Here is a 27,023-nt window from a genome sequence, read left to right as displayed (position 1 = left end):
GGGGCAAGAGTGGATGGATAATCAGGGAGGCGAGAACCAAAGCTAACCTAGCCCTTTTGCCACCCACCCAGGCTGCGGGAACAGTGCCCTGAGCTACGAGCTGTACCTTGGGGGCTACCCTGATGTGACCAGTGTGGATTACTCATCAGTAGTGGTGGCTGCCATGCGGGCTCGCTATGCCCATGTGCCCAAGCTGCGCTGGGAGACCATGGACGTGCGGGCGCTGGGCTTCCCCAGTGGCTCCTTTGACGTGGTGCTTGAGAAGGGCACACTGGATGCCCTGTTGGCTGGAGAGCAGGATCCGTGGACCGTGTCCTCTGAAGGTGTCCACACTGTGGACCAGGTGCTGAGTGAGGTGAGGGAGTAACAAGAGAGGAGGGCAGACCAAGAGGTGTGCAACGAGGGGATTGAGGCTTCAGGAGATTGGAAGAACTCAGCAGCTAGGAGAAGGCATAGTTTGGAGTAGGTGATGGGTCACCCTGAGGATTGTGGTTACCTGAAGGAAGGGGAGGGTTATGCTGGGTCAAGATTATAGGGGGCTGGAGTGGCCTGGTTCACAGAGGCTGATGGTTAGCTACTGGGTTGCCATCGGGATGAGGTAGCAGCCGGGTTCCAGACAGGTAACATAGACTGGGAGGGTGAGCAGTTTGCAGGAGAGCAGTGCCCCCTGCATCTGACATCACTTCTGTGCTCCTAGCTGTCTAGAAGATAGCCATACCCCCATGGAATGACCAGGGGCAGAGAAGAAGGCTCACTCTCTTGCCATAGAAAGCCCTGAGCTACTGGATGTAGTATAGAACCTGGGAGGTCATCTGGGGCAATACTGACCTTTAAGAACCTGGAGATGGGCTTCTCACCAATGGCTTCTCTCTCTGCTTTGCAGGTGAGCCGGGTGCTGGTCCCTGGGGGCCGGTTCATCTCACTGACCTCTGCTGCCCCCCACTTTCGGACAAGACACTATGCCCAAGCCCGTTACGGCTGGTCCCTGAGGCATGCAACCTATAGCAGCGGTTTCCACTTCCATCTCTACCTCATGCACAAGGGCAAAGAGCTCAGTGTGGCCCAGCTGGCCCTTGGGGCCCAGATCCTCTCACCCCCCACACCTCCCACCTCACCCTGCTTCCTCCAGGACTCAGATCATGAGGACTTCCTCAGTGCCATTCAGCTGTGAGGCCAGAAGCATGGTACTCCAGCCTTCTCTGCCTTTCTGCCCTGGCCTCCTTAAGTAGTTGGAATTCCTAACTCAGGGCTTAGGGTTGGGTCCAAGGTGCTCACATCCCAGGGGCCTCGTGCCTAAGATAGAACTGATGGGAACAACCCCCCATGAAACAATACAGCCTAGGTCAAACTAGATCCCAAGTCCCAGGTTTCTGGCTTTCTTCTTGGGTTCCTCAGATCTCTCCTGGGTTCCCAAGCTTCCTCCCCCACCATACTGAACCACTGGGTGGTTCATCCACTGGGGCAAAGCTCAGCACAACCCCTCTGCATGCCAGCCAGACTCAGAGACCATCCCTGGGGACTGTTACTGACCCCCAATCAACCTGGATTTTTCCACAGGAGGCTGCAGACTTTGAATCTAGATTGCTTTATGCTTCTGACCCCAGCTGCAGCCTCAACTCTGGTACCTATCCTGCTTGGGTTATGTATTTACCCAAGGAGTCTACTTGTAACGATGTTCTCAGGCCATGCTGGCCTGCCTGTGATTACTTGCCAACCTTTCCCTACCAGCAACATGCACCTGAGATTCCCAAGTACCTGCCCCCTGCCGCAAAAGGTATTGGAGCCATTTTGGCCTGGCTCCTGAGCAGACCGAAGCAGCGGCCACACACACACAGGGAGGTCTGTGTTTATTCACACACTCCTGGTACAGTGAGGATGGGGGAACATTTACAAAGGACACCCCTGGGTTGGGAACATCTCCAGGGCCACAGGTGTCATCCAAAGGTACAGAGCAGTCCCCATTTAGGTTTCCAGGGGCAGGACACAGGGGTCCAAGGTAAAATCAGACCTGGGCCCTTGGAAGGTGATACCTCTAGGGGAAGTGTCTGCCAGAGAGCTGCCTGGGGTCAGGTCTGGGCAGACTGGCCATGTGGTTGGTTACCATGTTGGGGGCTTACCCCATCCCAGCCTCAACACCCGTCCTATCTGCCAGGCGCAGAAGAGTGTGGCCGAGACCGTGGGGGGGGGGGGGGGGGGGGGGGGGGGGGAACCATGAGGGGAGCCAGTAAACAAAGAGTCGGATATAAAAATACAAATGTGCTGAGGAAGTCCCTTAGAAAGAGGCTGAGGCTGGGGTCACGCCAGACAAGGGTGGGGGTGAGGAGCGGCCTGGAGGGCTGGGCTCAGGTGGGTGGGAAGCTCATGCAAATACGCAGCCAAACATCCCTGGCCGCGCGCGCGGTCCGACACCCGGCAGGCAGCCGGGTCTGCAGACCAGACCGGCGGGAGAGGGGCGGGGAGGGGAGCCGTGCAGGAGGGGGCGGGCCGGGGGCTGAGGGCCGCGGGTCTCTGTCCGTTCCGGTGTGTGGGGTGGAGCTGCGGCCCGAGGTTCTAAAGTGCATGAGCGCGGCGGTGGGCTCCCGGCCGGTCCGCGCCGCCGCTACTGCCGCCGCCGTGGTGCTGAAGCGGACAGCTCCGGAGTGCCTGGCGGCGGCGGCAGCGACTCCGACCTGGAGGCGGCGCGGCCCTGCAGCCCCCGCCCGCGGGCGCCTGGGCCGGGGCGGGGGGCGCCGGCAGCCGCATCGCCGGCCCGCGCTCCTGGCCGCTGCGGGGCTGGGCCCGGAGCCCGCCGCCCGAGCCGGCGCGTCTACACTCCGGACGGCGGCTTCTCCCCCATCCCCTTCAGCACGTCGTCTATCCGGTCATCCTCGATCACCACTGCGCAGGGAGAAAGCGCGTCAGCCGCGCGGCCTCGGGGGGCGGCGGCGAGAACGGGCCCCGTGTCCTCGCGCCCCGCTCAGCTACTGCCCGTGGCCCAGCGGCGCCCCTCGGACTCCCGTGCCACAGTGCCCTCCCCATCCAAACTCTCCTGCCGACTCAACCCACTGCCGAGCCCAGCTCCCACAGACCCCTTCCCCTCCCTGTGGAGGAACGCCCCCTCTTCCAAAGGCTCCAGCCGCTCAACCTCCCTGTCCAAACCCTCCCGCCGCCTGAGCTCGCCTCCATCCGAGCTGATCAGAAACCTTTTGCTCATGGGATCCCCCTCCTCAAATGGGATCTCCAGCTAGTCCAACCTAACCCTCTTGCTGCTTGAACCCCTCTTCCTATCCTGGCACCAAGAAAACCCCCTCCCCATACAGACAACCAGGACAACCAGGCCCTTCTGCCCTCTCACCAATCGGACATGCCTCCCCACCAGAAGGTTCTTCAGTAGCATCCACCGACTCAGTTTTTGATCCTGAAGAAGCGGCCCGTCGCCCCACGTTCCCACTTCCAGGCAGCCCCAAATGCCCCGGCCGGCCCCTCCCCCTCGCCTGGGTGCCAGGGCTCTACTTCCAGAGGTGGCGAGCATCAAATCCGGGGCACTGCGTTCCCGGGAGAGGGGAAGAGGGGGACACAATACTGCAGGGGAGACCCCCCCTCAAACCCTGGCCGGCGAGCGGCTGGCTGCGCTGGTTTGCGGCAAGTGCTGCGGGCGCTTGGCGGGGAACGGCAGCCGGGGGGCGCCCAGCGGAGGGTTTCTGGGTCAGGCGGCGACTCCGGGGCCCGGCCGCGTACCTCTCTTGGCTCGGCCGATCTGGCCCAGCTTGGGGGGTCGCTTGGCTTGGTTGCCCGCGAAGAAGGAGTTGGTGTCCTGCAGGCGGCAGCTAAAGGAGAGGTCGGAGCCCTCGGGGTCGGCGCCGAAGCGGCCCATCTTGTCCTCACTGTAGGGCAGGATCTCGGACATGGCGGGCGCGGGGTGGGCGCGGGACTGCGGCGGGGCGCGGACCGCGGGCTAGCTGCCGGACCGGCCCTAGCTCAGCAGGGGAGCCGGCGGAAGGATGAAGTCATGCAGCATCCGGGGCTGCCGGGCCAAGCGGGGCCTCCTCCCCCGCGCCTCCGCCTCCCGGGCCGCTGGGCAGGCGGCGGCGGCGGCGGCGGCGGCGGCGGTGGCGGGGACCGAGCGGGGGCGGTGCGCGGGGGGCGGGGGTGGCGGCGGCGAGAGCGGAATGACGATGAGCGCCCGACTGCCGCAGAGCGCGGCGGGCGGGGCGCGGTGAAAGCGGGGCGGGCACCGGCCAAGGGAGAGAGGCGGGGCGGGGGGCCAGGAGCGCGCCCAGCTCTCCAGAGAGGGAAGGGAGCGGCAGTGGGAGGGTCCTGCACCAAGACGGGAGTGGCGGCTAGGCGAAGGGTACCGGCCAACGGGTGCAGGATCTGGTGGGGAGAGGCGGGACGGGGCAAGTGGCCGCGGAGGGAGCGAGCCCGGCACCCGAGGGGCGGGAGCAGAGACTGGCACCGAGGCTCTGAGAGGCGAACAACGGGGACTGGGAATTGGGGGGTAGGTCAGGGCCGGCATTCGAAGGAGGGAACACTGGAAATGCGGCAGAGAAAGGGTCGGGTATCGGGTGAGGTGTGCGGGACTGCGCGAACCCGCGGGACGCGGGAATAGCTCAGGGCAGTGGGTGTTGTCCCCGCCGTTGGCGCGCTCTTGTATCAGGTTTCTCTTCGAGTCTTAGACTGTTCATCTGGAATGTTTTTCTCTGACTGCCCTTCTGTGTCTCTGTCTCTGCCTATCCGTATGTCAGTCTGTCTCTATGAGTCTGTCTGTATCTCTGTCTCTGTGCCCCATATCTTTGTGTCACGGTCTCTGTCTACGTCTGTCTTTTAAGTGTCTGTACCGTTCTGTATCTGTCTCCATGTTTGGCCCCTGTACCTATGTGCCACTGTGTCTCCATCTCCTGAGTCTCTGGGTATCTCGGTCTCTCCTCGGAAGGGTCTCGGTAACTGGGCCGACGCGCGCAGCAGGACAGGCCCCCACTCCCAGCGCTGCTGCTGGCGCCGAAACTCGGGCTCAGAGCGCCCGCCGCGCCCTGTGGTTCTCCCTGTCCCGGGAGGCCCGCGCCTCGCGCGCAGTGTAGGAGGAATGAATGGCGGCGTCGCGGGGGGCGCCCTGGCTGCAGGTAACACAGGGAAGCCCGGAGCGCCTGAGGACGCAGCGCGCGCCCGCGTGTGCCGCGAGGTAGAGGGGGAGGGGCAGAGGGCCCCCCCCCTGCCCCCGTTGCGGGTGGTCAGGTGACTATTCTCGCCGCACCGGTGGAAACGCGTCCTCTTCTTTCCGGCTCCCTCCCCACCTCGCCGGCTGGCCGTCAGCGGCGGCGTCACCTGCTGACTAGCTCGCAGGGGCTCTGGCGCAATCATTGGCCTTGGGGGAGGAGGGTGTCTCACATTCGGCGACAGTGACGACAGTGCTGATAAGGGTAATAATCATCCCGTATGTTCAGTCCAAACCGAGGCGGAGGGGTCTCCACTGTTCCGGAAGCGCTTTACCTCCTTCCCTCCAAATCACCCAGCTAGTGAGGCTGCTTGGTGCTGGGTCTCCTTCCTCCAACAACTCCTCACCAGGTGTTAGTCCCACAGAGACAGAGGCGAATGCAATGGTGGCTGCCCTCAGGGACCAGGACTGGGGGGAGGAGGTGGCGTCAGAGGATGGCTCTGTGCCGGCCACAAGGCTTCAGACCTGGGGTCCCATCCCTGTCAAGCCCTCCTCTGCTGTCTCTGGGATGAGGGCCCAAGTTGGAGGTGGAGGCCCAGCTGGAGTGATAGGAGTCGGGAGACCTGGAAGGACAAGAGAGGCTGGTGCTCAGGGTCACTAGGAGAAGGTCCAGAAAATTCCACTCCCACTGGAGGTTGTCCAGCAGTGGGTTTCAATCCAGGCTCTGACACTTTCTGTGTGACCTTGAACTAAAGGCCCCATAATGATAGTTTTAAAATTTAATTCATTTGTACTTGTAATATTTTAGGAAAATATGGAAAAATCACACAAAACTTTTGAAATATATCCTTCCAATCTTTTCCTCCTGCATTTGTATAATATGCATACTTCTCTGAGCCTCCAAGTTCTAGTCTGAAGCACAGAGATGATAGAACCTACATTAAGGACAGTTTGGTAGATGAAATCATTGTCCTGAGGTGGATTGTCCCAGGAGGTAATGAACTGCCCCTCACCAAAAGTGAGAAAGGGGCCATGAGGGTTCTTGCCAAGGATGAGATTAGAACGCTGGATGGGGAGTTGAAGCAACTGTCTTTTCTCCCCCTCGAATGAGGGAGATTAAGCAACTTAACTTGGAATTCATTTGTTTAGCTCCTTCTGAAATAATCTTATTCCTGTCCCAGCTGTGCATACTGTATCACAACTAAAGCAAAAGACCTAAGTGCAAAATCGTAAAAGTATAGCAATATATAAGCTTCAGCTGTGTTGTAAAAATGTGGGGGGAGTTCTTTAAATTGTGATTCTCTGCTTAAAATTTTGATGTTCTGCATCCCTGCCCATGAGGCAAAAATTCATTTTCACAGCTAAAATGAAATAAAGTTTGTTTGGAGTTTTGTGACCGTGCATTGAGTTTCTCAATTCAGAGTCCCTCAAAACCTAGTGGACTTGATCCATATGTTCTAAACATGATAGTACGCTTTTTGACAATTGAGCATTAATGGTACTTTTATTCAAGGGGAAACCGTGGGGTTGTGTAGTGGGTTGAATAGGGTCCCCCCTAAAATTCATGTCCACCTGGAACCTCAGAATGGGACTTTATTTGGAAATAGGGTCTTTGCGGATGTAATTAGTTAAATTAAGATGAGGTTATACTGGAGTAGGGTGGGCCCTCAATCCAATCACTGGTGTCTTTATAAGCAGAGGACAGATGTACAAAGACACATACACACAGGGGAGAAGGCCATGTGGGGAAGCGGTGATGCGGCTACAAGCCAAGACACACCAAGGAGGGCCGGGACCCATAGAAGTGGGAAGAGGCAAGGAAGGATTCTTCCCTAGAGTCTTTGGAGGGAGTATGGTCCTGCCGACACCTTGATTTTGGACTTCTCACCTCCAGAACTGCGAGAGAATAAGTTTCTATTGTTTTAAGCCATCTAATTTGTGGTGCTCTGTTACAGCAGTCCTAGGAAACAAATACAACCTGTTACAAATATTTCTGGGTCATCTTTTTATATCTCTCATGACCACGTTTCTCCTTCCTTAAACTTTCTCTTGGGGCCCTTTGCTCCCACCCCGTCCACTCAAAGGAAGTCCACATCATGAGGGTATTTCTGGGACTCATTCTATTTTGCAGGGCTGATAAATCACAAAAAGGAATGAGGCAGATCTGTGTGGATTGACTGGTAAGATCTCCAAGGACTGCCAAAATGTCACCAAATAACAAGTGCAGAGTATGATTTCATATATGAGAAAAAAGTATACATACACAGATATGCGTACACACCTACATACATGCACACACACACACACACATAGTGTGTTTAGGTATGTAAATGGATATAAAAGAGAGATCTGGAAGGATACATACCAAACTGGTAATAATGTTTATCTCTGAGGATGGTACTGGGATCCTTGCAGAATGAATTTCATCTTTTATTCCGTATACTTCTGGAGTATGTTACATTTACAATAAAAAGGTTTTAATCATTTTTTTAAAAAGGTTTAAAGCCAATGATACAGTCCATTTACCAACCTCACACTCGTGCCCCAGACAAATCAGTTGACTTAGAAAGGAGCATAGTAGTTAAGAGCATGGAGTTTACATTCAATTCAAGGATCTACCTTCTACCTAATGTGTGACTTGGAGTATGTTATTAAGCTTTGTTGTGTCTTAGGTTCCTCATCTGCAGAATAGGGACAATGATACAGGTAGAATCTATCTTATTAGGTCATTGCAAGGATTAAATAAGTTAACATACTTAAAGGGCTTAGGTAAGTGCCAGACAATAGAATTCTTAGCTAATATTATAGAGGAAAGCATAAAGAAAAAGTTAAAAGTAATTTTATCATTAAATATATTCGTATTAACATTTTTTGCATGTCCTTCCAATCTCTTTTTTTACTTGTGCTTTTATAACTTTTTGCTTCACAGAAATGAGATTTTGTAATCCTTTTTCTCCTCCATTTAACTTTATGTGGAGGCTATTTCCCCATAGCATTAACTCTTCTTTTCCATCATTTATAAATACTGCATTGAATCCCACTGTATAGATGTTTGATTTACTCAAGTCCTTACTCTTGAACATTGAATTCCCCCCATCGGTTTGTTTGGTTTTTTTTTTTATTATAGACAGTGCTGTGATGAACAAATCTTGCAGGAAAAAAATGGCCCCAATTTTTTGTAGCTCCTCCGACCTACAAGTAATCCCTGAATCTGGGCTTGACCATCTGACTTGCTTTGCCCAATAGGGACATTAGCAAATGTGATGCGAGCACAGGCTTGAAAAGTGTTTATGTACTGGGGCTTGCCCTGTTTTTTGTTGCTGGGAATCCTGAGATCACCATATGAAGAAGCCTGAGTTAGCCTACTGGAGGAGAGACCACATAGAGACAGGGCTCAGTCATCCTAGCTGAGGCCCAGACATGTAAATGAGGCCATTCAGCTCCTGCTGAGCTGACTCAGACCTGAAGAACCGTGCAATCAACACACTGAACGTGAGAAATAATAAATGTTTGCTATTTTAATCCATGAGGTTTGGGGAGATTTGTTATGCAGCACAAGCTAATTGATACAAACATCCTATGAATCATGATTATTTCCTGGAACAATTTCCTAGAATTAGACTTTCTGGGTCAAAGAGTGTGTTCCCTTACACCTTTTCATTCATATTGCCAAAAAGGTACTATCAGTTTATAAGCTACCAACAATATATGAGAGCGCCCGTATTTGCCATCTTTGTCAACACTGGACATTAATGTTTCTTGTTATCTTCATGACTACATTGTCCTTATAAATTTAACACATAAACCATCGTCCATTCCCTCTTAATTCACAATCAATTTAGAGACAAACAAAGACAAAAGGAAAAAAAAAAAGATTACTCCTGTAGAAAAAGAAGAGCAGAAAAGAGAGAGAAAATAATAGAATGAGAGAGTAAAACAGAGTCATAGAAACACAGAGGAAACACAAAGGAAAGAAAATACAGTTATAGAATAGAGTGACCTCCGAGTCTCTTATACATAGGATACCTAACATGTAGTCAGGAATAGTTATGAGCCTAAGAAATGATTTGGGTCATGAAAGAGGCATGGAAAGGAAATGTCCGTTTAGGCCAAGCCTAGTGAAACTGAGAACCCTGTAAAAGTACCAGGCTCTTTCATATGTGGCTGCATTTAATTCTCACGGCAACTCTGACAAAGGGAGGATTGTTCCCATTTTACAGATGAAGAAGAATTAAGGGTCAGAGCTTTCAAGTAATTTGATGAAGATCATACAGCTGATAAAGAATTGAGTCCAGATTTGAGTCCAGGTCTGTCTGGCTTGAAAACTGTTGCCTCTTACTCTTCTAGAGAGGATGTGGCAGAAGACTAGCAACTAATGTTGGGAGGAAGTATACGCTCCTTTTGATTCATATTGCCAAACTGCTCTCCAGAAAGGAGCCAGACTGCCTGGGTTTGAATCCCAGCTCTGCTACTTACTAGCTGTGTGACTCTTAGCCTTTCTATGCCTCAGGTCCTCAACTGTAAAATGGCTTCATAGGTGCCATGAGGGTAGATGAGTACGTAGATGTAAAGCACCTAAACAGCGGCTGGCACATCAAAAGTGCTGTATGAGCTGCTGTTTCCAGTATGGCAGTGCAGCAGCCCTGGGACTATCTCTAATGAGCCTCTTGCCTTCTTCAGTAGCTTTGATTGCATTCACACGGCTGTATCATGGTGGGATTTCCCATGGGGCAGGACTGACCCTGCTGCCATGCTTCCCTTCATCCAGGCTTAGGAGGGGAGGGGCAGGAGGTGAGTGCTGTGATGCCACATTGTCATCAGAGTGAACAGGAACAACTCCAGAGACTTGTTCCAAGTGGATATGTCAAGGCCTTGCTGCTCCAGACCCCAGTATGGCCAGATGTGAACGCTCCTTGCTCGGGGAACCCCTGACTAACCCAGAACTCATCTGCATACTCTACTATTTGGGAAACAGAACAGGCTGCCTCCAGCCTTACAATTCTCATTTCTAACTCTAGGATTTTAATAACAACAACAATAATAATAGCAGTTAACACATTGAGCACCCAGTAGGTGCCAGACACCATCCTAAGCACTTTATAAGTATTATTTCATTTAATTCTCACAACCATCCTTTGAAATAGGTACTATTCTTATTTCAATTTTACAAGTGAGGAAATTGAGTCTAAATCTAGAATCTTTCATCCTAACGATGACACTGTGCTATCTCTTGTTTGAGAACATGCAATTTGGGGGTGGAAAATGCCAAAGAAAGCAATCCAACATTTCTCAGCACGGTCCATTCATCATCCATCCTTTTTCAGCCACAAGAGCCTTCTATGTGAGAACCACTTGCAGCAAGATGTCTGAGAAGCAAGGTGAGAGTCAAGAAATGGATTATGGATTTGCCACCATTCCAAGCCTTCTCAGGTCCAATTCATGTACTCTGTCAGGGAGGAGAGAGGAGGATAAGGAACTTCTTTAAAAACTATGGCAAAACACACTCGGCATTTTTCAGTGCAGCAGACTGCAACACCGCCAGGCCTGATTAAGGAATGACAATATGGAAGGCAGATGGCAGATGCATAGATGCCACACTATTGCCTTTCAGTTAAACACTGCTTGGTGGTTTTTTTTTCTTTCTTTCTTGTAAACCTCCCAAGTAAAATGGTTTGCTTTCCTCAAGTTAGAAGTGTTAGCACGTCTTTTCTTTAAATATCTGCGGATGGCTGTTTTTTTCCCTGCCAGTTTGTCACCATCTGTAACCCTCCCTTTTTGAGATGATCTGATGACAACAATTATCTTGGAGAGTAAGAGTGCAGTCTTGGAGCAGCGCGTAAGAGTAGAGTCAGAGTGTGGGCTGTGTGTGCCTGCTACCGGTGCACTTTGTGTGTGTGTGTGTGTGTGTGCGTGTACGGAACCACAGTGGAGTTTGTGTGTTGGCTCTGGGTGCCTTGTGCGTGTACACATTGTGTGTGAGTATGCAGTGTGTACATTCTGTGTCTCCTGTGGGTGTGGACTGTGCGTTGGGCTGGGTGCTTGTCTGGGTGGACTGTGGGTCTATGTGCTCTTGTGGGTCAATTCCTGTGTGCTGCTCGGCCCACGTACGGGCTGAGGAGGGGCTGAGCGGACTGCTGGGGGAAGACGCTTCTCATGAGAGCAGAATTTCTCAAAGGTGTTTTAAGGGGATAGAGAGGGCCTGCAGTTTGGGGAACTGGGCCAAGAACTATTAGCAGCGTTTGGGCCTGGGTCATGGGAATGTAGATTATGGTGGCTTGCAAGAGAGTGTTGCAGGCATAGGGGGCTGAGCATGAAGAGGAGAGGGGTCCTGGTGGTTCTGGAGGGCGGCTCGCTCCGGCTGGGGCGGCCGCTTGGGCGCAAGCCGCTAAGCAAGGCAGGGCGGGCCGCGGGCCCCGAGCGCGGTCCGGGCGCAGGGCGCTGGGCGGATGGCGGGGAGCGGCGGGCGCGCTCCTCCCCTCCCCGCGTCTCCCCCACCCCTGGGCGGCGCCGCGGGGGGAGGGGGCTCGGGCCGGCTGGGGTGGCGGCGGCCGCCGAGCGAGGGGCTGCGGCGGCGGCTGTGATGGCGGGCGGCGGTGGGGCCGGGCCGGGGGCCGAGGCCGCGGCCTGGGCGAGGGCCAGCCGCCGGGAGCCCTGAGGTGCCGGCCGCCCCGACTCCACCATGAGCGTCGTGTTGCAGGAGCTGGGCGGCGGCGGCAACGTGAGTGCGGGCCCGGGCTCCGGGGCCGAGGACCTGGTGGAGCGGGGGTGAGGCCGGGGGCTCGGGCTCACGGAGACGGGCTGCGGACTTGAGGGGGCGCTGGTCGGGGGGACCCCAGGCCGCGGAGGCCGGCAGGAGGAAAGGGGCTCTCACTGCAGGCAGGAGGGCGCCGGCCGGGCGAGGGGCATCGGGGCAGGGCCGTGGGCCAGCAGCCGGCTCTGCCTGACTTCGGTTGGCGTCCCCGACTGTCTGGCAGATGGTGGAGTACAAACGGGCCACGCTGCGGGATGAAGACGCTCCCGAGACCCCCGTAGAGGGCGGGGCCTCCCCGGACGCCGTGGAGGTGGGCAAGGGGGTGCTCCCTTTCCCGCCAGGCCCGAGCCCTGCCATGACGCCTGGCACATCCAGGAGCTCTGGGCTGGCCTGGAAGCCCACCTGCCCCTACCTCCGCTCCATCTCTGGCCTCTGCGCTAGGACTATGGTGAGGCGATTTTAAGCCATGACTTTGCACAAAACAGGCTTGGGGGCTCAACTCAGCCTGCGTTATTGCCCCTGTGCCCAAAGTTAAGCCCATGAGCATCTTTGCTCCATGGCTTGGACACTGCCCGTGCCTTCCCCCTCTGGGAGGACTTCTGTGATCTTGGATCCCCACCTGCAGCTTGCTAGCTCGCTGTCACTCTGTGTCCCCCAGGTGGGATTCCGGAAGAGGACAAGATACTTCTTGAGCTCGCGCACCCAGCTGGAGCTGGTCTTGGCAGGTGTCTCTCTACTGCTGGCTGCACTGCTTCTGGGCTGCTTTGTGGCCCTGGGGGTCCAGTACCACAGAGGTAGGTGGGCCCACACCTGCCACCAGCCCTCCTAGCTGTGGGGGCTCTGGAGGCTGAAGGGCCACTAAGATTTTCTCTGCTTGGGGCTAGCCTTCCCCAACTTTTCTCTCTCCTCCCAACCTTCTTGCTGTCATGGGCCCCCCAAAGTATTTGTCTCTCCCAGACTGACTGACAGGCCCCTACCCCCTGGCCGTGTCCCCTGCCGCAGACCCATCCCACAGCACCTGCCTCACAGAGGCCTGTATTCAAGTGGCTGGAAAAATCCTGGAGTCCCTGGACCGTGGGATGAGCCCCTGTGAGGACTTTTACCAGTTTTCCTGTGGAGGCTGGATTCGGAGGAACCCCCTGCCCGACGGGCGTTCTCGCTGGAACACCTTCAACAGCCTGTGGGACCAGAACCAGGCCATACTGAAGCACCTGCTTGGTGAGCGGGCCTGTTAGGGAGGTGTGCCGAGTATGTGCCTCCTGCCCAGCACCAGGCTTGGCACTTAGTAGGTACTTGATAATGTTCAGGAATGAATGAATAAGTGGATGACTGCAAACACTCCTGGGGTAGGGGATGCAGAGAGCAGGGGGCTCCTGAGAGGCGGAGATGGGTTTGAGGGGGGCAGACCTCTGAGTATAATGAAGGGACTCCTCTCTGCACTCTGGTGGGAGCACTGTTGAGGTGCACTGGGCACCAGGGGGTCTGTAGTGCTTAGAGATCTTTCAGGGTCTCCATGGGCAGGGGAGAGGAAGCCACGCTTTGCTATTTCAGGCAGTCTTCCTGAGTCTGAATCAGGACTGCCCCCTGAGAAGGCAAGGAGAGGGACCAAGCAAGGGCCCGGGACCCCTCTCAGCAGTTAGCACAGTTGCCATGTGGACCTGTGTTCTACCCTGCAGAAAACACCACCTTCAACTCCAGCAGTGAGGCTGAGCGGAAGACGCAGCGCTTCTACCTATCCTGCCTGCAGGTGGAGCGCATTGAGGAGCTGGGAGCCCAGCCGCTGCGAGACCTCATTGACAAGGTAGGGCCCCTGGTGGGCTTCGGGCAGGGGCAGCAGGACAGGCCCCAGAAAGCTTTGGGGACCCCTGTGCCATAGGTTCTGCTATGGTCTCTACTCAGATCGGTGGTTGGAACGTTACGGGGCCCTGGGACCAGGACAACTTCATGGAGGTGCTGAAGGCAGTAGCAGGGACCTACAGGGCTACCCCCTTTTTCACTGTCTACGTGAGCGCCGACTCTAAGAGTTCCAACAGCAATGTTATCCAGGTACAGGGCTGGGGAAGGGTGGGGAGGGACTTAGGGACTGTTTGATGAGCCCAGACTCCCTTCCCCTGTGACAGGCAGGCTGGGTGCCCCCTCCTGCACAAGAGTCCAGGTTTCTGGATGGTGGAGGCCTCACTCCCTTACTTTGCCATTGCAGGTGGACCAGTCTGGGCTCTTTCTACCCTCTCGAGATTACTACCTAAACAGGACTGCCAATGAGAAAGTAAGGAGCATCGTCAGAACACCCACCCCACCCACCTGTTGAGCTGGGCTGATCCCTATTAACTTTTGCCTTTGCTCAGGGTCAGAGTGGGGAAGGTGCGCCCATGCTGTCGCCTAGTGAGCCAACTACCATTTCTTCTTTCTTTCTTTTTCCCTTCCTTCCTTCCCTCTTTTCACTCCCTCCCTCCCTTCTTTTCTTCCTTCCTTTCCCTTTCCTTCCCCCCCTTCCTTCTTCCCTTCTTCCCTTCTTTCCTTCATCTTATTTTTCCAGGGAAACATTTTATAGGCACCTGCCGTGTGCCAGGTGCAGTAGGGGAATTCTGAGATGTACGTTTCAGAGCCATTGTCACAGGAAGCTTTCAGGGTAGATGGGTTCATGGTCCTAGATAGCTGGGAAGAAGGCTCAAAGATGGTCCCTAGGTCTCAGGAGAGACTCAGGTAGCCGGAGAAGGTTTCCTAATGAGACTGCATTTGAGCCAGGCCCTGTAGAATCTCCAGGAGTGGGTGAGGGCAGAGAAGAGTTTAATCAAAAATGTTGAAGAAGGAAAGGCTAAGGCATGTTTGGACCAAGGGAAGGGGTCTAGTTTGGCAAAAGGTAGAGCTCAAAGCAGATGAGAGGCTGCAAAGGCGGGTAGAGACTAGTTATGGAGGGGACCTGGAATGCCACCCTGAGCAGTTTGTTGTATACACCTCAGAGAGCCATTGTCTGCCCCAGAGAGGGGAGGGAGTGACCCAGTGAGCAGTACTTTGGGGAGCCAGTTTGGCTGGGTGTGAAAAGTAGATGCAAGAGAGGGAGCCCGGAGGTCAGCCAAGAGTCTCTGCAGTACTCCAGGCTCTGGGTCTGTAAGGACCCAAATGGGGGAAGGGGCAGAGGGAGTGTTAGGAAGGGGAGGACGCAAGAGACATAATCTAGTCCGAATCATGAATTATTGGTGACTGGATGTTAGAAGAGAGGAAGAGGAGGAGGAGGAGGAAGAGGTAAATAGAGTGGAGACTGAAAGCCTGAATGATGGTAGAGTGGAGGGGTCCTTAGAGGATCAGGCATGTCTGGAGGAAGAACCAGCTTGGGATACACGGGGGAAGAGGAGACAGTGTGAAGTCACAGGAAAAGGGCAGACTTAGGACTCAGACCTTGATTTCGGTCTCAGCTCTGCAGCTTGGTGCAAGTTGATTAAGCTTCCTGAGGCTGTTTCTTCATCTGTAAAATGGGGAGTTTAGCATGTGCCTCATATGGTGCTTGGGGTGGAGGGGGATGCAAGTTTATGCTCCTGCATGTGGCAGACCCTCAGAGTAGGAGCCACTCATTTTAGACATGTAAGTTTGAGGGACCTGGGCACCATCTGTATGGGGAGGTCGGCAGGCAGCTGTGAGAGCTGGGTAGAGTCCTGGAGAGAAGACGAGCCTGGAGGGAGCTGAGTGCTTGAGGGGCATCTCCTTAGAAACCTAGATGAAGGCTTAGGAGAGATGAGAATGAGGGGAAGAATAGAGAAGGGAAAGACAGAGATGTTTTGTATTTTAAGGGCAGTGGGAGAAAGAGAGCCAGCAAAGGAGACTGCTATGGAGAGGGACAACCAGGAGAGTCACTTGTCCTTTCATTCGCTCTCAAACACTTCCTGAGCATTCCTCAGGCAGACCTGCCTCTAGGCATGTGGTGAACAACACGTTGCCACTGCCCTCTAAGTGGGGGAGAAGATGTGAAATGGCTCGATGGAAAGTGATCCTGTGCACAGTTGCTGGGACTGTCATAGAGGAAAAGCATGGCGTTCTGAGAGTGAGCATAGCAGGGAATGGTGAGTCCTAGGGTGAGGGTAGGCTGCAGTGAAGGGAGAGGGTTCAGGCAAAGGGAAGAGCTTATGCAAAGGCTCTGAGGTGGGACAGAGTATGACCCATTGATGGACCAGAGAGGGAAGCAGGAGGGGAGAGTGGGCCAAGTCCTTCTGGACAGGTGTGCAGACTCATATTATGCATGGACATTGTGGGTCAAGGTTCCCCAAAGAAATAGAAACTCAAAAGTGGGGAGGAGTGTGAACAGATGTGTGGTTTTGACATCACCTGAGTCAGAGGAGGAGAGAATTTTGAGAATGCAGGAGAGAACTACATGGTCCTACACTTGGAAAGGGCAAGAGAAAGCCTTGATTTGGCCCTCACTGTGTGGCTGGTTGTCTTGGGCAGGAGGTCTCCTGTGCCAGCATTTAGGGGAAGCTGCAGAGCAAAAGGTTCTGATAGGATAAAAACTTAAGAGTAAAGCAGAGTTCAGGAAGGTCTCAAAGTAAGCCTTAAGCTGAAGGTAAGGAGGTAGGGAGAGAAAGGGGTAAGTGAGTGAGGGGTTGAGGGGGCAAGATCACTGGTTGAGCCAACCATTCGCCTTAGGAGCTGGGATGACTGGGACCGGGACTCAGACTTCTTCCTCAGACACCAGCAGCCGGGAAGAGGAGGGGTGGGAAAAAGGAGAAACTGCAGTACAGAGAATGGATATTAAAGGATCTAAACTTGGTAGAGTGGAAGAGGAGATGGCCTTTGGCAATTAAGGGAGCCCAGGGTGGGGCTTCAGGGCAAGAGTGAGGAGTGGTTCCCGGGAGGAGGCCACAGGGAGTCAGTGCTGAGCAGCACTGAGGGTCTGTTTGCAGGTTCTCATCTCTTCATTCACCAAATATTTACCGAGCACCTACTATGTGCCAGGTGCTGTGCTAGAGCCTGAGACAACAGTGGAGAACAGAGCAAAGAGACCTGCCCTCAGGCAGCTTGCCTGCCAGCAGGGGCTGAGGCAATGTGAGTACCCTAGGTCCAGTTAATGCTGACGCTTTGGCCCTGGAGTCATCAGGCTTGGGCCACATTCAAACTCTGCCATCTGCTAGTTTGTGGTAGGAGTCAAGTCATATAACGTCCCAAGCTCCCATACAGTGGTGAATAAGCCGCTGTAACTTGGAACAGTGCTCTCCTAAAACTTACCTTCTCCTTGGGGAAACAGATGGTAAGCAAGTGCAGAAATAAATAAACAAGATCCTAGCAGCTGGTGATAAGCAGGATGACAGAAATGAAGCAGGGCCATCCAGGAAAGCTTCTATGAGGAAGGTCTGCAGACGAGATGGTGACCAGAGTTGGTGTCCAGAACAGCCCCTCAGCCTTGGACAGGACTTGTTGCTGTGCTCTGAGAATGATTTGGGGCCTTGACAGGTGCTTACCGCCTACCTGGACTACATGGAGGAGCTGGGCATGCTGCTGGGTGGAAGGCCAGCCTCCACACGGGAGCAGATGCAGCAGGTGCTGGAGCTGGAGATACAACTGGCCAACATCACAGTGCCCCAGGACCAGCGGCGGGATGAGGAGAAGATCTATCACAAGATGAGCATTGCAGAGCTGCAGGTGGGGCAGGCGGGGAATAGAGACAGCTGGGAGGGGCCAGCCCTGGCACAGACCGCCTGGCTTCCCTTCATGCTATCTTCCTGAAGCAGCCAATCCTCTCCTCATTTCCATGCTTTTCTGAGCTTTTCAGCTGCGCTATTGCTATCCTGGAAAGAAAGTGTCCATTTTAGGCCACCTCTCACTGGGCAATCCCTGGTTCCTTTCATGTTGCATGAGGATGCATAGAGGGATTATGTTAAAAATCTATAACAACTTGTACAAGATGTCCACAAAACAATCAGAAGAGATATGGAAGCATCTCCTGGAGGGCCCTTACTGTGCCAGGCATTGACCCTTTAGTTGTTGGATTATGGAGAAGTTGGGTAAGGGGAGTTCTAGGGGAGATGTCAGGTATGTAGGGGCCCTGGGTGGTATCAGGGGAGTGGTATCTTAACTACTGTTTTGAAAATATTTGAATATCTGTGCCCCAGCTGAATATTACACATGATGGTTTTCCTTGTATAAGAAGTGATTGGGGGGCTGGCCCGGTGGCCGAGTGGTTAAGTTCACACGCTCCGCTGCAGGTGGCCCAGGGTTTCGTTGGTTCGAATCCTGGGCGTGGACATGGCACTGCTCATCAAACCATGCTGAGGCAGCATCACACATGCCACAACTAGAAGGACCCACAACGAAGAATATACAACTATGTACTGGGGACTTTGGGGAGAAAAAGGAAAAAAAATAAAATCTTAAAAAAAAAAAAAAGAAGAAGTGATTGGGCTCCCAGACTGTGGAGTAGTCAGGCCTGGAAAAGGGTTTATTGCAGGAAGGGGCTACCAAGCAGCAGGTAGCTGTTGCCATGACAATGGGAAGGGCTCCTAGGCTCCAGCACATCATTGGGGAAGGAGTTTGCTGGAAGGCAGGCAGGCAGGCATGCAGGGAGATTTGAGATTTTTCTGCTTGCAGGCCCTGGCTCCCTCGATGGACTGGCTGGAGTTCCTGTCTTTCTTACTGTCACCGCTGGAGCTGAGTGATTCTGAGCCCGTGGTGGTGTATGGGATGGATTATTTGCAGCAGGTGTCAGAGCTCATCAACCGCACGGAGCCAAGGTCAGGGGGAGCCCAAGATGTGGATGGTGGGGCTCAGGGCTCTGTGTGGGTCCCAAGTAGGGACCAGGCATGGGGCACTGGCACAGCCAGACACAGAGCAGCATTTGACAAGACCCTGGACCTTCCAAATACCAAACCGAATGTCTGTGGCCTATTCCCCTAGGCTGGGGCTTAAGGGGCCCACTTGTGATCTCTAGTCCCACACTTTGCCCCAACCTGACTTCCACAGGCAGGTGTGTGGTCCCAGGGGGAGAGAGAGGGGTTCTGGGATAGCTCCCACATATGCCTCTCGGGACTCCTGCTGCCTGCACATTGGTAGAGCTGGTTTGGCGTGGAAGTGGTACCCCACCTGCTGTTGCCTTACATTCTGGTCTGGATGCCAGCGTCCTGAATAACTACCTGATCTGGAACCTGGTGCAGAAGACAACCTCGAGCCTGGACCGCCGCTTTGAGTCTGCGCAAGAGAAGCTGCTGGAGACCCTCTATGGCACCAAGAAGGTAGGCTTTCTGATTCCGCCCCCATCTTCCGATCCAGTCTAGCTAATGCTTCATACCTACTGTGTGTCAGGACCATTTGCCTCTGAGTTTAGTATAGAGCCCAGGATTAGGAGTCAAGCTGACTTGGGTTCCAATCCCAACACCTCCATTTTTTTAGTTTATGGGACCTTGGGCATGTCTGCCAGCCTCTCTGACTCTCCTTTCCTGGTCTGTAAAACAGGAATATCTTTCAGAGTTGTCATGAGGACTAACTGAGTTAATGTAAGAAAGCATCTATCCAGTGCATGCTGTGTATAGGTACTCAGCTTTGGTGGTAATGGTGAAGAAGAAGATGAATAAATGCAGTTCTTAGTTTCAAGATGCCCCGTTAAGTAGGGAAGTGGACATGTAAACAAACATTATATTTTGGGGTGATAAGTGCTCATATTGAGTGAAAGACCTTCTTTGTGCTATAGGACAGAGGTGGGAACAGCACATTCTACCTGGAGGGATGGGGGGCTTTAGGAAAGGCTTCTCTGAAGAGGTGACATTTGAAGATTGAGTTCACCAAGAAAGCAAGGGAGAAGGGCATTCCAGGCAGAAGGAATAGGATGTGCAAATTCCCAGAGGCCAGAAGGAGCATGGTGGGTTTGCATGTGGTCTGGTATGAGCTTGAGAACAGGGCACCGAGAGGCTGGGGGTGGTGAGGTGGGCCTGGGGCAGTCCATGAAGGGACCTGAATGCTGAGAAGTCTGGCCTTGATTCTTTCAGGAATGGGGAACCATGGGATGGTTTTAAGCAGAGGAGTAACCTTGTTAGATTTATGTATTAGATCATCTTTCTGGGAGCTAAATGGAAGATGGTGGGGAATGTCAGAGGAGGGGATGAGAATGTGGAGTCAGAGTGTCTAGTTAGGAGGCCACTGCAATCTTCAGGCAAGATGAGAGGGTTGTAGGGCAGACAAGTGGCAATGGGGTGGACAGGCGAGATGGTTAAGAAAAGTAGGAGGTGGAGGAACCTGGTGATTCCCAGGTTTCTGGCACAGGAGACTGACTGGATATAAGACCAAGAAATGGAGCTGAGCAAAGAAATGTCTGGCCCCCAATGGGCCTCTTAGAAACTTAAGAGGAGGAGAGTGCTGAGAACAGAGTGGACAGCACACGTGTTCCTCCTGAGGTTTCACTGCTGGAGTTGGCAAACTTTGTGATATTTGCTTTTGTTTTCCCTGGAGTCTGAGGGAGAGATGGCACCCAAAACCCAGGCCTGCTATGTCCAGAGCTGAGAGGGGCTGGTCCCAGAGACAGAGAAAGGCCCTCAGACTGGAGGACAAAGCTATCTCTGTGAGGCCTGACTCTTTGTCCCTTACAGTCCTGCATGCCAAGGTGGCAGACCTGCGTCTCCAACACGGATGACGCCCTTGGCTTCGCTTTGGGCTCCCTCTTTGTGAAGGCCACGTTTGACCGGCAAAGCAAGGAAATTGTGAGTCCACGAGGTTCTTCCGACACCACCTCTTGTTTTAGTTAAAATTCACTGTTCATATTGGGTGCATATATATAGGAAAAAAAAAAACTGGAAAGAAATTCATCAACAAATTAACAGTGATTACTTTGGGTGGTGTGATTAAGAGGGATTCTTTTGGTCCTTTAAAGTTTTCTGTATTTTCCAAATTTTCTACAATGAGTTTGTGTTACCTATATGATTAGAAAAATAATATTTATTTGTTTATTAGGAGATGATAATGAATGTACTTAAAGTACTACTTACAAGGATGTTTATGGCAGTGTTGTTTATAATAGGGGAAAATGAAAACACTTTAAGTGTCCAATCATAGAGGACTGGAAAAATAAATTGTGGTTAGGATGGATTATGAGGCAGCCTTAAAACTGATGATCATTAAATTCAAAAAAGTAGGTTGTAAAATAAATTTATGTTGTACAACATAATTCCGTATTATATATGTCTATCTGGGCAAGAAAAGACACTAGAAGCAGAAAATCAAAATGTTAAAAGGAGTTATCTCTGAGTGATAGGATTATAAGTGGTCTATTTACTTCAACTCTTCTCAATTTTCCAAATTTTCTGCTATTGATGCCTTCCTTTCACAAACATATAAAAATCAACATGTATATTAAATTATAATTTAGTAAGTTCAGTTAACTTATTGCCAATTAAAATTTTGGTTAATTAGAAGAAAAGCCAACCACAATCGCAGTACCTTCACAAATCGTGTTTCCTTCTCATCCTCCTCAGATGCTCAGCCTAGTTCAGGAGTCTGGGCACTCCCACATGTTCCCCTGGAAGGAGAGGGATGGGGCACTAGGGTAGACGGGGAGAAAGGATGCGTTAATGGGAGTAGGAGGCCGACTTGTGCCCCGGTCCCTCCCAGGCAGAGGGGATGATCAGCGAGATCCGGACGGCCTTTGAGGATGCCCTGGGACAGCTGGTTTGGATGGATGAGAAGACCCGCCAGGCGGCCAAGGAGAAAGTAAGCCGTGGCCAGGGTTGGGGCGCCATCTGGAGGTGGGGATGGAGGATACAGGTTTTTTGGGAGCCTGGGGAGGGAAACCCTTAACCTGGTCTTTTCAGGCAGAAGCCATCTATGACATGATTGGTTTCCCAGACTTCATCCTGGAACCCAAAGAGCTGGATGATGTTTATGATGGGGTGAGTACCTCTGCTCACCAGGCCTGAGCTTCAGCCCCGGGTGGGGACACTATTCTCTGGGCTCAGTAATCAGGGCTCGAGCCCTGGAAGAGAAGGAGGTGCTCATTGGATCCTTTCAGGGGCAAGTGCAGGCAACCAACGTTGCTCAAGTGCTGGCTCTGTGCCAGGCTGCAGACCAGACAGCAGTAGAATGCAGTGTTAACAGGCAGGGATTTGTAGTCAAACCTGAGTCAGATCCTGTTCCTACCCTTACCTAACCGTGTAACCTTGGACAAGTTATATACCCTCGCTGGGGCTCAGTTTCTTCATCTGTAAAATGGGGGTGCTATTTTACATAGGTCCACAGGTGCTCTTTAAATGTTGGCAATTATTATTCACTAGATATTTTACTCCCATTTTACACTTGAGGAAACTGAGGCTCAGAGAGGTGCTAATTGGTAGCCAAACTGGGACTATTATCTTCTCCAATGTGTTTTCTCACTTGCTTCCTACTTCCTGCCATTCTCATAGTATGAAGTCTCTGAAGATTCCTTCTTCCAGAACATGTTGAATCTGTACAACTTCTCTGCTAAAGTGATGGCTGACCAGCTCCGCAAGCCTCCCAGCCGGGACCAGTGAGCATGGGGGCCGCAGACACATGGGGGCAGCAGGAGAGGTGGGGGAGGTTTCCAGGGCTGGGGGAAGGGAATCGCAAGACTCATCCCAAACCAGAGGCACAATGTCCTTGCAGGAGGTAGGTCAGGACTGCTGGGCTGCGAGGGGCATCGGGGGGTCAGGAGGCTCAGCCTCTCCCTCTTCCCCCAGGTGGAGCATGACCCCCCAGACAGTGAATGCCTACTACCTTCCAACCAAGAATGAAATTGTCTTCCCTGCCGGCATCCTGCAGGCCCCCTTCTACGCCCGTAACCACCCCAAGTGTGTCTGAGGCAGGAGGGGCTGGGTGCTGGGGCCTGGGCCTGCGGGTGAGCTGGGGGCAGGGCTGGAAGTAAGATCTGCAAGCCCCCTCTCCATGTCCTCACTCAGCATTCCTCACTTACCAGGGCTCTGAACTTTGGTGGCATCGGTGTGGTGATGGGCCACGAGTTGACACATGCCTTTGATGACCAAGGTAGAGGCTCATGGAGTTGTCCCCCCAGCTTAGAATTCCCAGTGGTTCCTGCAGGGCCTTGAGATGTTGGGAGCAGGCCCCAGGGACCCTGGAGTCTGTGAACTAGGGCTGGGAGGGGTGCTCCTGCCTCCAAGGGTTGAGCTCTGGTCTCCATGGGGTGCAAAGTTTAGTTTTCCTCAGGGCGCGAGTATGACAAGGAAGGGAACCTGCGGCCATGGTGGCAGAATGAGTCTCTGGCAGCCTTCCGGAATCACACAGCCTGCATGGAGGAGCAGTACAGCCAGTACCAGGTCAATGGGGAGAAGCTCAATGGCCGCCAGACACTGGGGGAAAACATCGCTGACAACGGGGGGCTTAAGGCTGCCTACAATGTGAGTGGCCCAGCCAGCCCTCCAGTGGCTGAGGCCCACCTACCCTGGGGGAGAAGGGTGCTGGGTGGAGATGGTGGGCAGGCCCTGATGGACTTGCCGCCCCGTGTCCAACCCCAGGCTTACAAAGCGTGGCTGAGAAAGCACGGGGAGGAGCAGCAGCTGCCAGCTGTGGGGCTCACCAACCACCAGCTCTTCTTTGTGGGATTTGCCCAGGTATTGCCCTCCTGGGAGGCCCAGCGTCTGCCACTCTCCCAGTCCCTCCTGGGCGTGTCATTAGAAGTCTTGGGGCATGCAGGAAAGGGACTGGGCCATGGGGCCAAAGATGGGATTTGGATTGTGGTCTGGGAAGGCCTCATGCCCGGAGCCTCTCGGCTGGGGCCATGGAAGCGTGTGAGGAGGCCTGAGGGAGAACTCTTCAGGAGGCTTTTGCAGATCTCAGAGGGCAGGGCTGCCCTGCTTGAGGGGGCAGGGGGTGGGGGACAGGATTGATCCTCATGCTGTTCCTGTGAGGTGGCTGTGGAGGAGGAAACTAAAGCTCAGGGACAAAGTGGCTCGTCCAGGGCTACCCAGGAATAAAGTAAGTGGCAGAGTGTGACTCAGGCAGGGTCTCCTCTAGGTCCTTTGCCCTACAGCAGGCCACCTCTGGAGGCTGGGCTTCCTCCCCTCAGACATGTCCATCCTGGGCAACTCAATTTCCAGAGCAGCTTTGAAAGGCCTTCAAGGAATTTGGGAGGGAGGGTGCATTCCCCTTCCTTGGTGCTGATAGCAAGGGGATGGGGCTGAGATGCTGGCTGAGCCCCCTCCTGTGTCCCTGAGGCTTCCTGAGCTGAGGGGCTGGGGCAGTAGTGGTTTGTGTCCCTGGGATGGCTCTACTGCAGCCAAGACTGTGGCTCTGCCTGCATTAGACACCGTATGTCCCCGTGTCTGTCCTGGCCTGCAGGTGTGGTGCTCGGTCCGCACACCCGAGAGCTCTCACGAGGGGCTGGTGACCGATCCCCACAGCCCTGCCCGCTTCCGTGTGCTGGGCACTCTCTCCAACTCCCGTGACTTCCTGCGGCACTTCGGCTGCCCTGTCGGCTCCCCCATGAACCCAGGGCAGCTGTGTGAGGTGTGGTAGACCTGGGTCCAGGGAGAAATGGCTGGCTGTTGCCAGGGCCTGGGGCAGCTCGCCCAGCAAGGCTGTTTGCTCCAGGGTTTGGAGAAGGCAAATGCCAGCCGGGCTGGGTCCAGCCCCTCCACACCACAGGTGACATGAGTCCCAGTCCCTCCTCAACCACCACATCGTGCCTCTGCTTTGAAGGTACCCCTGCCTCCAGCAGAGCCCCCACCATTCACTGTGACATCTTTGCATGTCACCCTGCCTGGAGGAGGCCTGGGTAGGGGGCCCCAGCTCCCACAGGAATGAGTCCGCCTCCTCTGGTTCCAAGCTCCCTCAGCTTGGTGGCCATAGGGCCTGCTGTGCCTGCCATACTCTGATCAGGCAGGGCCTGGGTGGTGTGCCTCCCACACTTCTCCCTGAGGCTCACTCAGTGCTCACTTAGGAGTGGACTCAGCTCCTTTCAGCCCCACCCTCAGGGGCTGCCCCCACCCCATGTTCCTCATGCTGCTGCTTCCAACACTGCTGCCAACCCTCATGACAGACCACCTGTGCTCAGCTCTTAGTGGAAGTCTGAGGGCCTTCCCAAGCCTTCCTGCTGCCTCCCAGTTTCCCTGGGCTCAGAGGGGAAGTGTGTACGTGTAGGGGATGCTAGTTCCTGTGTCCTGGGGTGCAAGTCTTAGGGGGTGACTGATCCTCCCTGGACCAAACAGGAAAGTACAGCAGGGAGAGGGAAGGACAGAGTTTATTTTTACAGGGAAGAGGGTGGGGAGGGAGTGGTCTTGGCCCTGTAGGACCCTGTGCCAATAAATAGACACGCATCAGTCAGCCTGTCTCTTCCTTCAGTCCTGTTTTCATTTATTCATTTACTCATTCCACCAGTATTTATTCAGCACCTACTGAATGCCAAGCCCTCTTCTAGACACTCATTTACCCACTCACCAGACACAGGGGACTGAAATTTGAAGCCCTAAGAGGACAAGATGGAGGAACGGAACGGGGTTGAGTCAGGCTGGACAGTCTATCCTCTGCTCTGTGGTGGCTGTATTCCCATAGCCAGCTGTTCCACAGCTGGAAAGATTTGCTACTGCCCTCCACATGCAGTCAGGTGCATGCAGCCAGGCCTGACACTGAGTTTGGGTAACTACCAGGCCAGGGTCGGCTTGGAAGATGGGTGGCCCTTACCCTGCACTGGAGGGAAGCCCTGGCCAAGGTAGCACGCCACTCCCTGGAGCTCAGAGCACCGGCCTCTGCTTGTGGCTGGAAAGACATGCATTTCCACATGGCCTCAAAGGCTCAGTGCTCCTGAGAGTCACTCATCCCTCCTCACACTCATCAAGGCCTCCAACGTGCCAGGCGCAGAGACTGTAGATATGGCTGCCACCCTCCAGAGCGAGGGAGGGAAAAGGGGCATTTTCTGAATACCTCTTGTGTTCCAGGCGCCTCTGCTAGGTGGCTCATTTCTTTATTCATTCATTTATTAATGTATACATTCATAGATTTTTTTTTAAAGTGTATTGATTCCTAACAATGTGCCAGGCACGGGTGATGCAAAGATGAATAAGATGATTCCTTCCCTCAGGTGACCCCTTTCCTGTTGGCACTTTCACTTTCATGAGCTCATCCAATCCTCAGAGCAACATACTTCATAAGTGCTCCAGTTTCCATTTTACAGATCTAACTCTAACCACTTGCAGCCAAGGAGACCTGGATTGAAATGGAAGCTCTGATAGCTGTATGAGCTTGAGCCTACCCCCTAACCTCCATGAGCCTCAGTTTCTTTATTGTAAAATGAGAACCAGAGCAAAACAGTGGAAAGAGTCCAGTCTCAATTCTCTTGAAAACTCAGTGTTCCCCAAGGTGTAAGTAGGGAGGGTTTGTTAAGTTTGGAGGGTAAGAGTGAAGCTTTGGCAGTGATTGCTGCTGGGGTCCCTGGTCCATGGGCCATGGCATCAGCATGTGTCCCACAGTCTGTATCCTATCCCAGCACCAGACTCTTCCTATAAAGAGCTATATGTGGGCCCCTTTCAAGTTACTTGGAGGTGCTGGCTGCTCACCAAGGGAAGGAAACAGCTGGCTACTCAGAAAGGAACAAAGTGGCCTCGGAAACTCTGTGACCAAGGGAAAGCATGGCTTGAGCTTCTGAGAGCACAACTCCAGGAGGGATGGCAAGGCGTATTGGAAAGAGGAGGGCCATCACATCTGGAAACCTGGCTCTGGCTCCACTCTGCCACCCACTAGCTGTGTGATACTAGGCCTGGCTCAGCCCCTCTGTAGGTTTCAGTATCCTTAGCAGTCCGTAAAATAAGTGGGTTGGATGAGATGATCTCTGAGGACCAGATCAGCTTTACTGTTTTAAGAAGTGAATTCATGGGCTTAGCAAGTTCCAGAACCCATAGAAATATTAAGAAATTACTTGTGAAGTTTGGGTGTTGCACAGAGGATGAAATTTGTAATGTCAGAGAGTGTAATGACTGAGGAGAGAGGCTTGGCAGCATAAAGCCTTGCTTCCCTTGACTCCTGGTTTCAGAGGCCAGCTTAGGATGCTTACTAGCTGGCCATTGTGACATTAAAATGTGGTATTTGGGGCTGGCCTGTGGCTGAGTGGTTAAGTTTGTGTGCTCTACTTTGGTGGCTCAGGGTTTCACCAGTCCAGATCCTGGGTGCGGACCTAGCACTGCTCATCAAGCCATGCTGAGGTGGCATCCA

At 53.4% G+C, this 27,023-nt stretch overlaps 2 protein-coding genes across 2 annotated transcripts in view; one reads left to right on the top strand and one right to left on the bottom strand.

The window, feature by feature from the left end:
• The window catches only part of ECE2 (endothelin converting enzyme 2), a 29,197-nt gene extending 4,862 nt beyond the window's left edge, over nt 1-24,335 (top strand). The window contains exons 2-19 of the mRNA XM_046658965.1: nt 72-355; nt 12,541-12,676; nt 12,885-13,100; nt 13,559-13,683; nt 13,782-13,928; nt 14,083-14,148; nt 17,322-17,510; nt 18,456-18,598; nt 18,982-19,096; nt 20,444-20,554; nt 21,462-21,560; nt 21,662-21,739; nt 22,250-22,353; nt 22,544-22,654; nt 22,780-22,847; nt 23,028-23,218; nt 23,336-23,431; nt 24,159-24,335. Of these exons, the coding sequence (XP_046514921.1) occupies nt 72-355; nt 12,541-12,676; nt 12,885-13,100; nt 13,559-13,683; nt 13,782-13,928; nt 14,083-14,148; nt 17,322-17,510; nt 18,456-18,598; nt 18,982-19,096; nt 20,444-20,554; nt 21,462-21,560; nt 21,662-21,739; nt 22,250-22,353; nt 22,544-22,654; nt 22,780-22,847; nt 23,028-23,218; nt 23,336-23,431; nt 24,159-24,335 (2,456 nt within the window). The remainder of the gene's footprint in view (nt 1-71; nt 356-12,540; nt 12,677-12,884; nt 13,101-13,558; nt 13,684-13,781; nt 13,929-14,082; nt 14,149-17,321; nt 17,511-18,455; nt 18,599-18,981; nt 19,097-20,443; nt 20,555-21,461; nt 21,561-21,661; nt 21,740-22,249; nt 22,354-22,543; nt 22,655-22,779; nt 22,848-23,027; nt 23,219-23,335; nt 23,432-24,158) is intronic.
• On the bottom strand, nt 2,674-3,886 carry CAMK2N2 (calcium/calmodulin dependent protein kinase II inhibitor 2). Its single transcript, XM_046658966.1, has 2 exons — nt 3,718-3,886; nt 2,674-2,877 (listed from the first exon to the last, which is right to left on the bottom strand). Exons 1-2 carry the CDS (start codon nt 3,884-3,886, stop codon nt 2,807-2,809), a joined length of 240 nt encoding a protein of 79 aa, XP_046514922.1. The 3' UTR covers nt 2,674-2,806.
• Nucleotides 24,336-27,023: the final 2,688 nt, after the last annotated feature.

Source organism: Equus quagga, chromosome 4 (assembly GCF_021613505.1).
Source record: "Equus quagga isolate Etosha38 chromosome 4, UCLA_HA_Equagga_1.0, whole genome shotgun sequence".
In the NCBI taxonomy this organism is placed as follows: domain Eukaryota; kingdom Metazoa; phylum Chordata; class Mammalia; order Perissodactyla; family Equidae; genus Equus; species Equus quagga.
The sequence above is the reverse complement of the archived record's forward strand: the minus strand, read 5'-3'. Positions and strand labels throughout refer to the sequence as shown.

Coding starts and splice junctions, on each gene's coding strand:
- CAMK2N2 (XM_046658966.1), bottom strand. CDS start 3,886: ATGTCCGAGATCCTGCCCTACAGTGAGGACAAGATGGGCCGCTTCGGC. Junction 2,878..3,717: donor GATCGGCCGAGCCAAGAGAG/GTACGCGGCCGG, acceptor CTCCCTGCGCAG/TGGTGATCGAGGATGACCGG.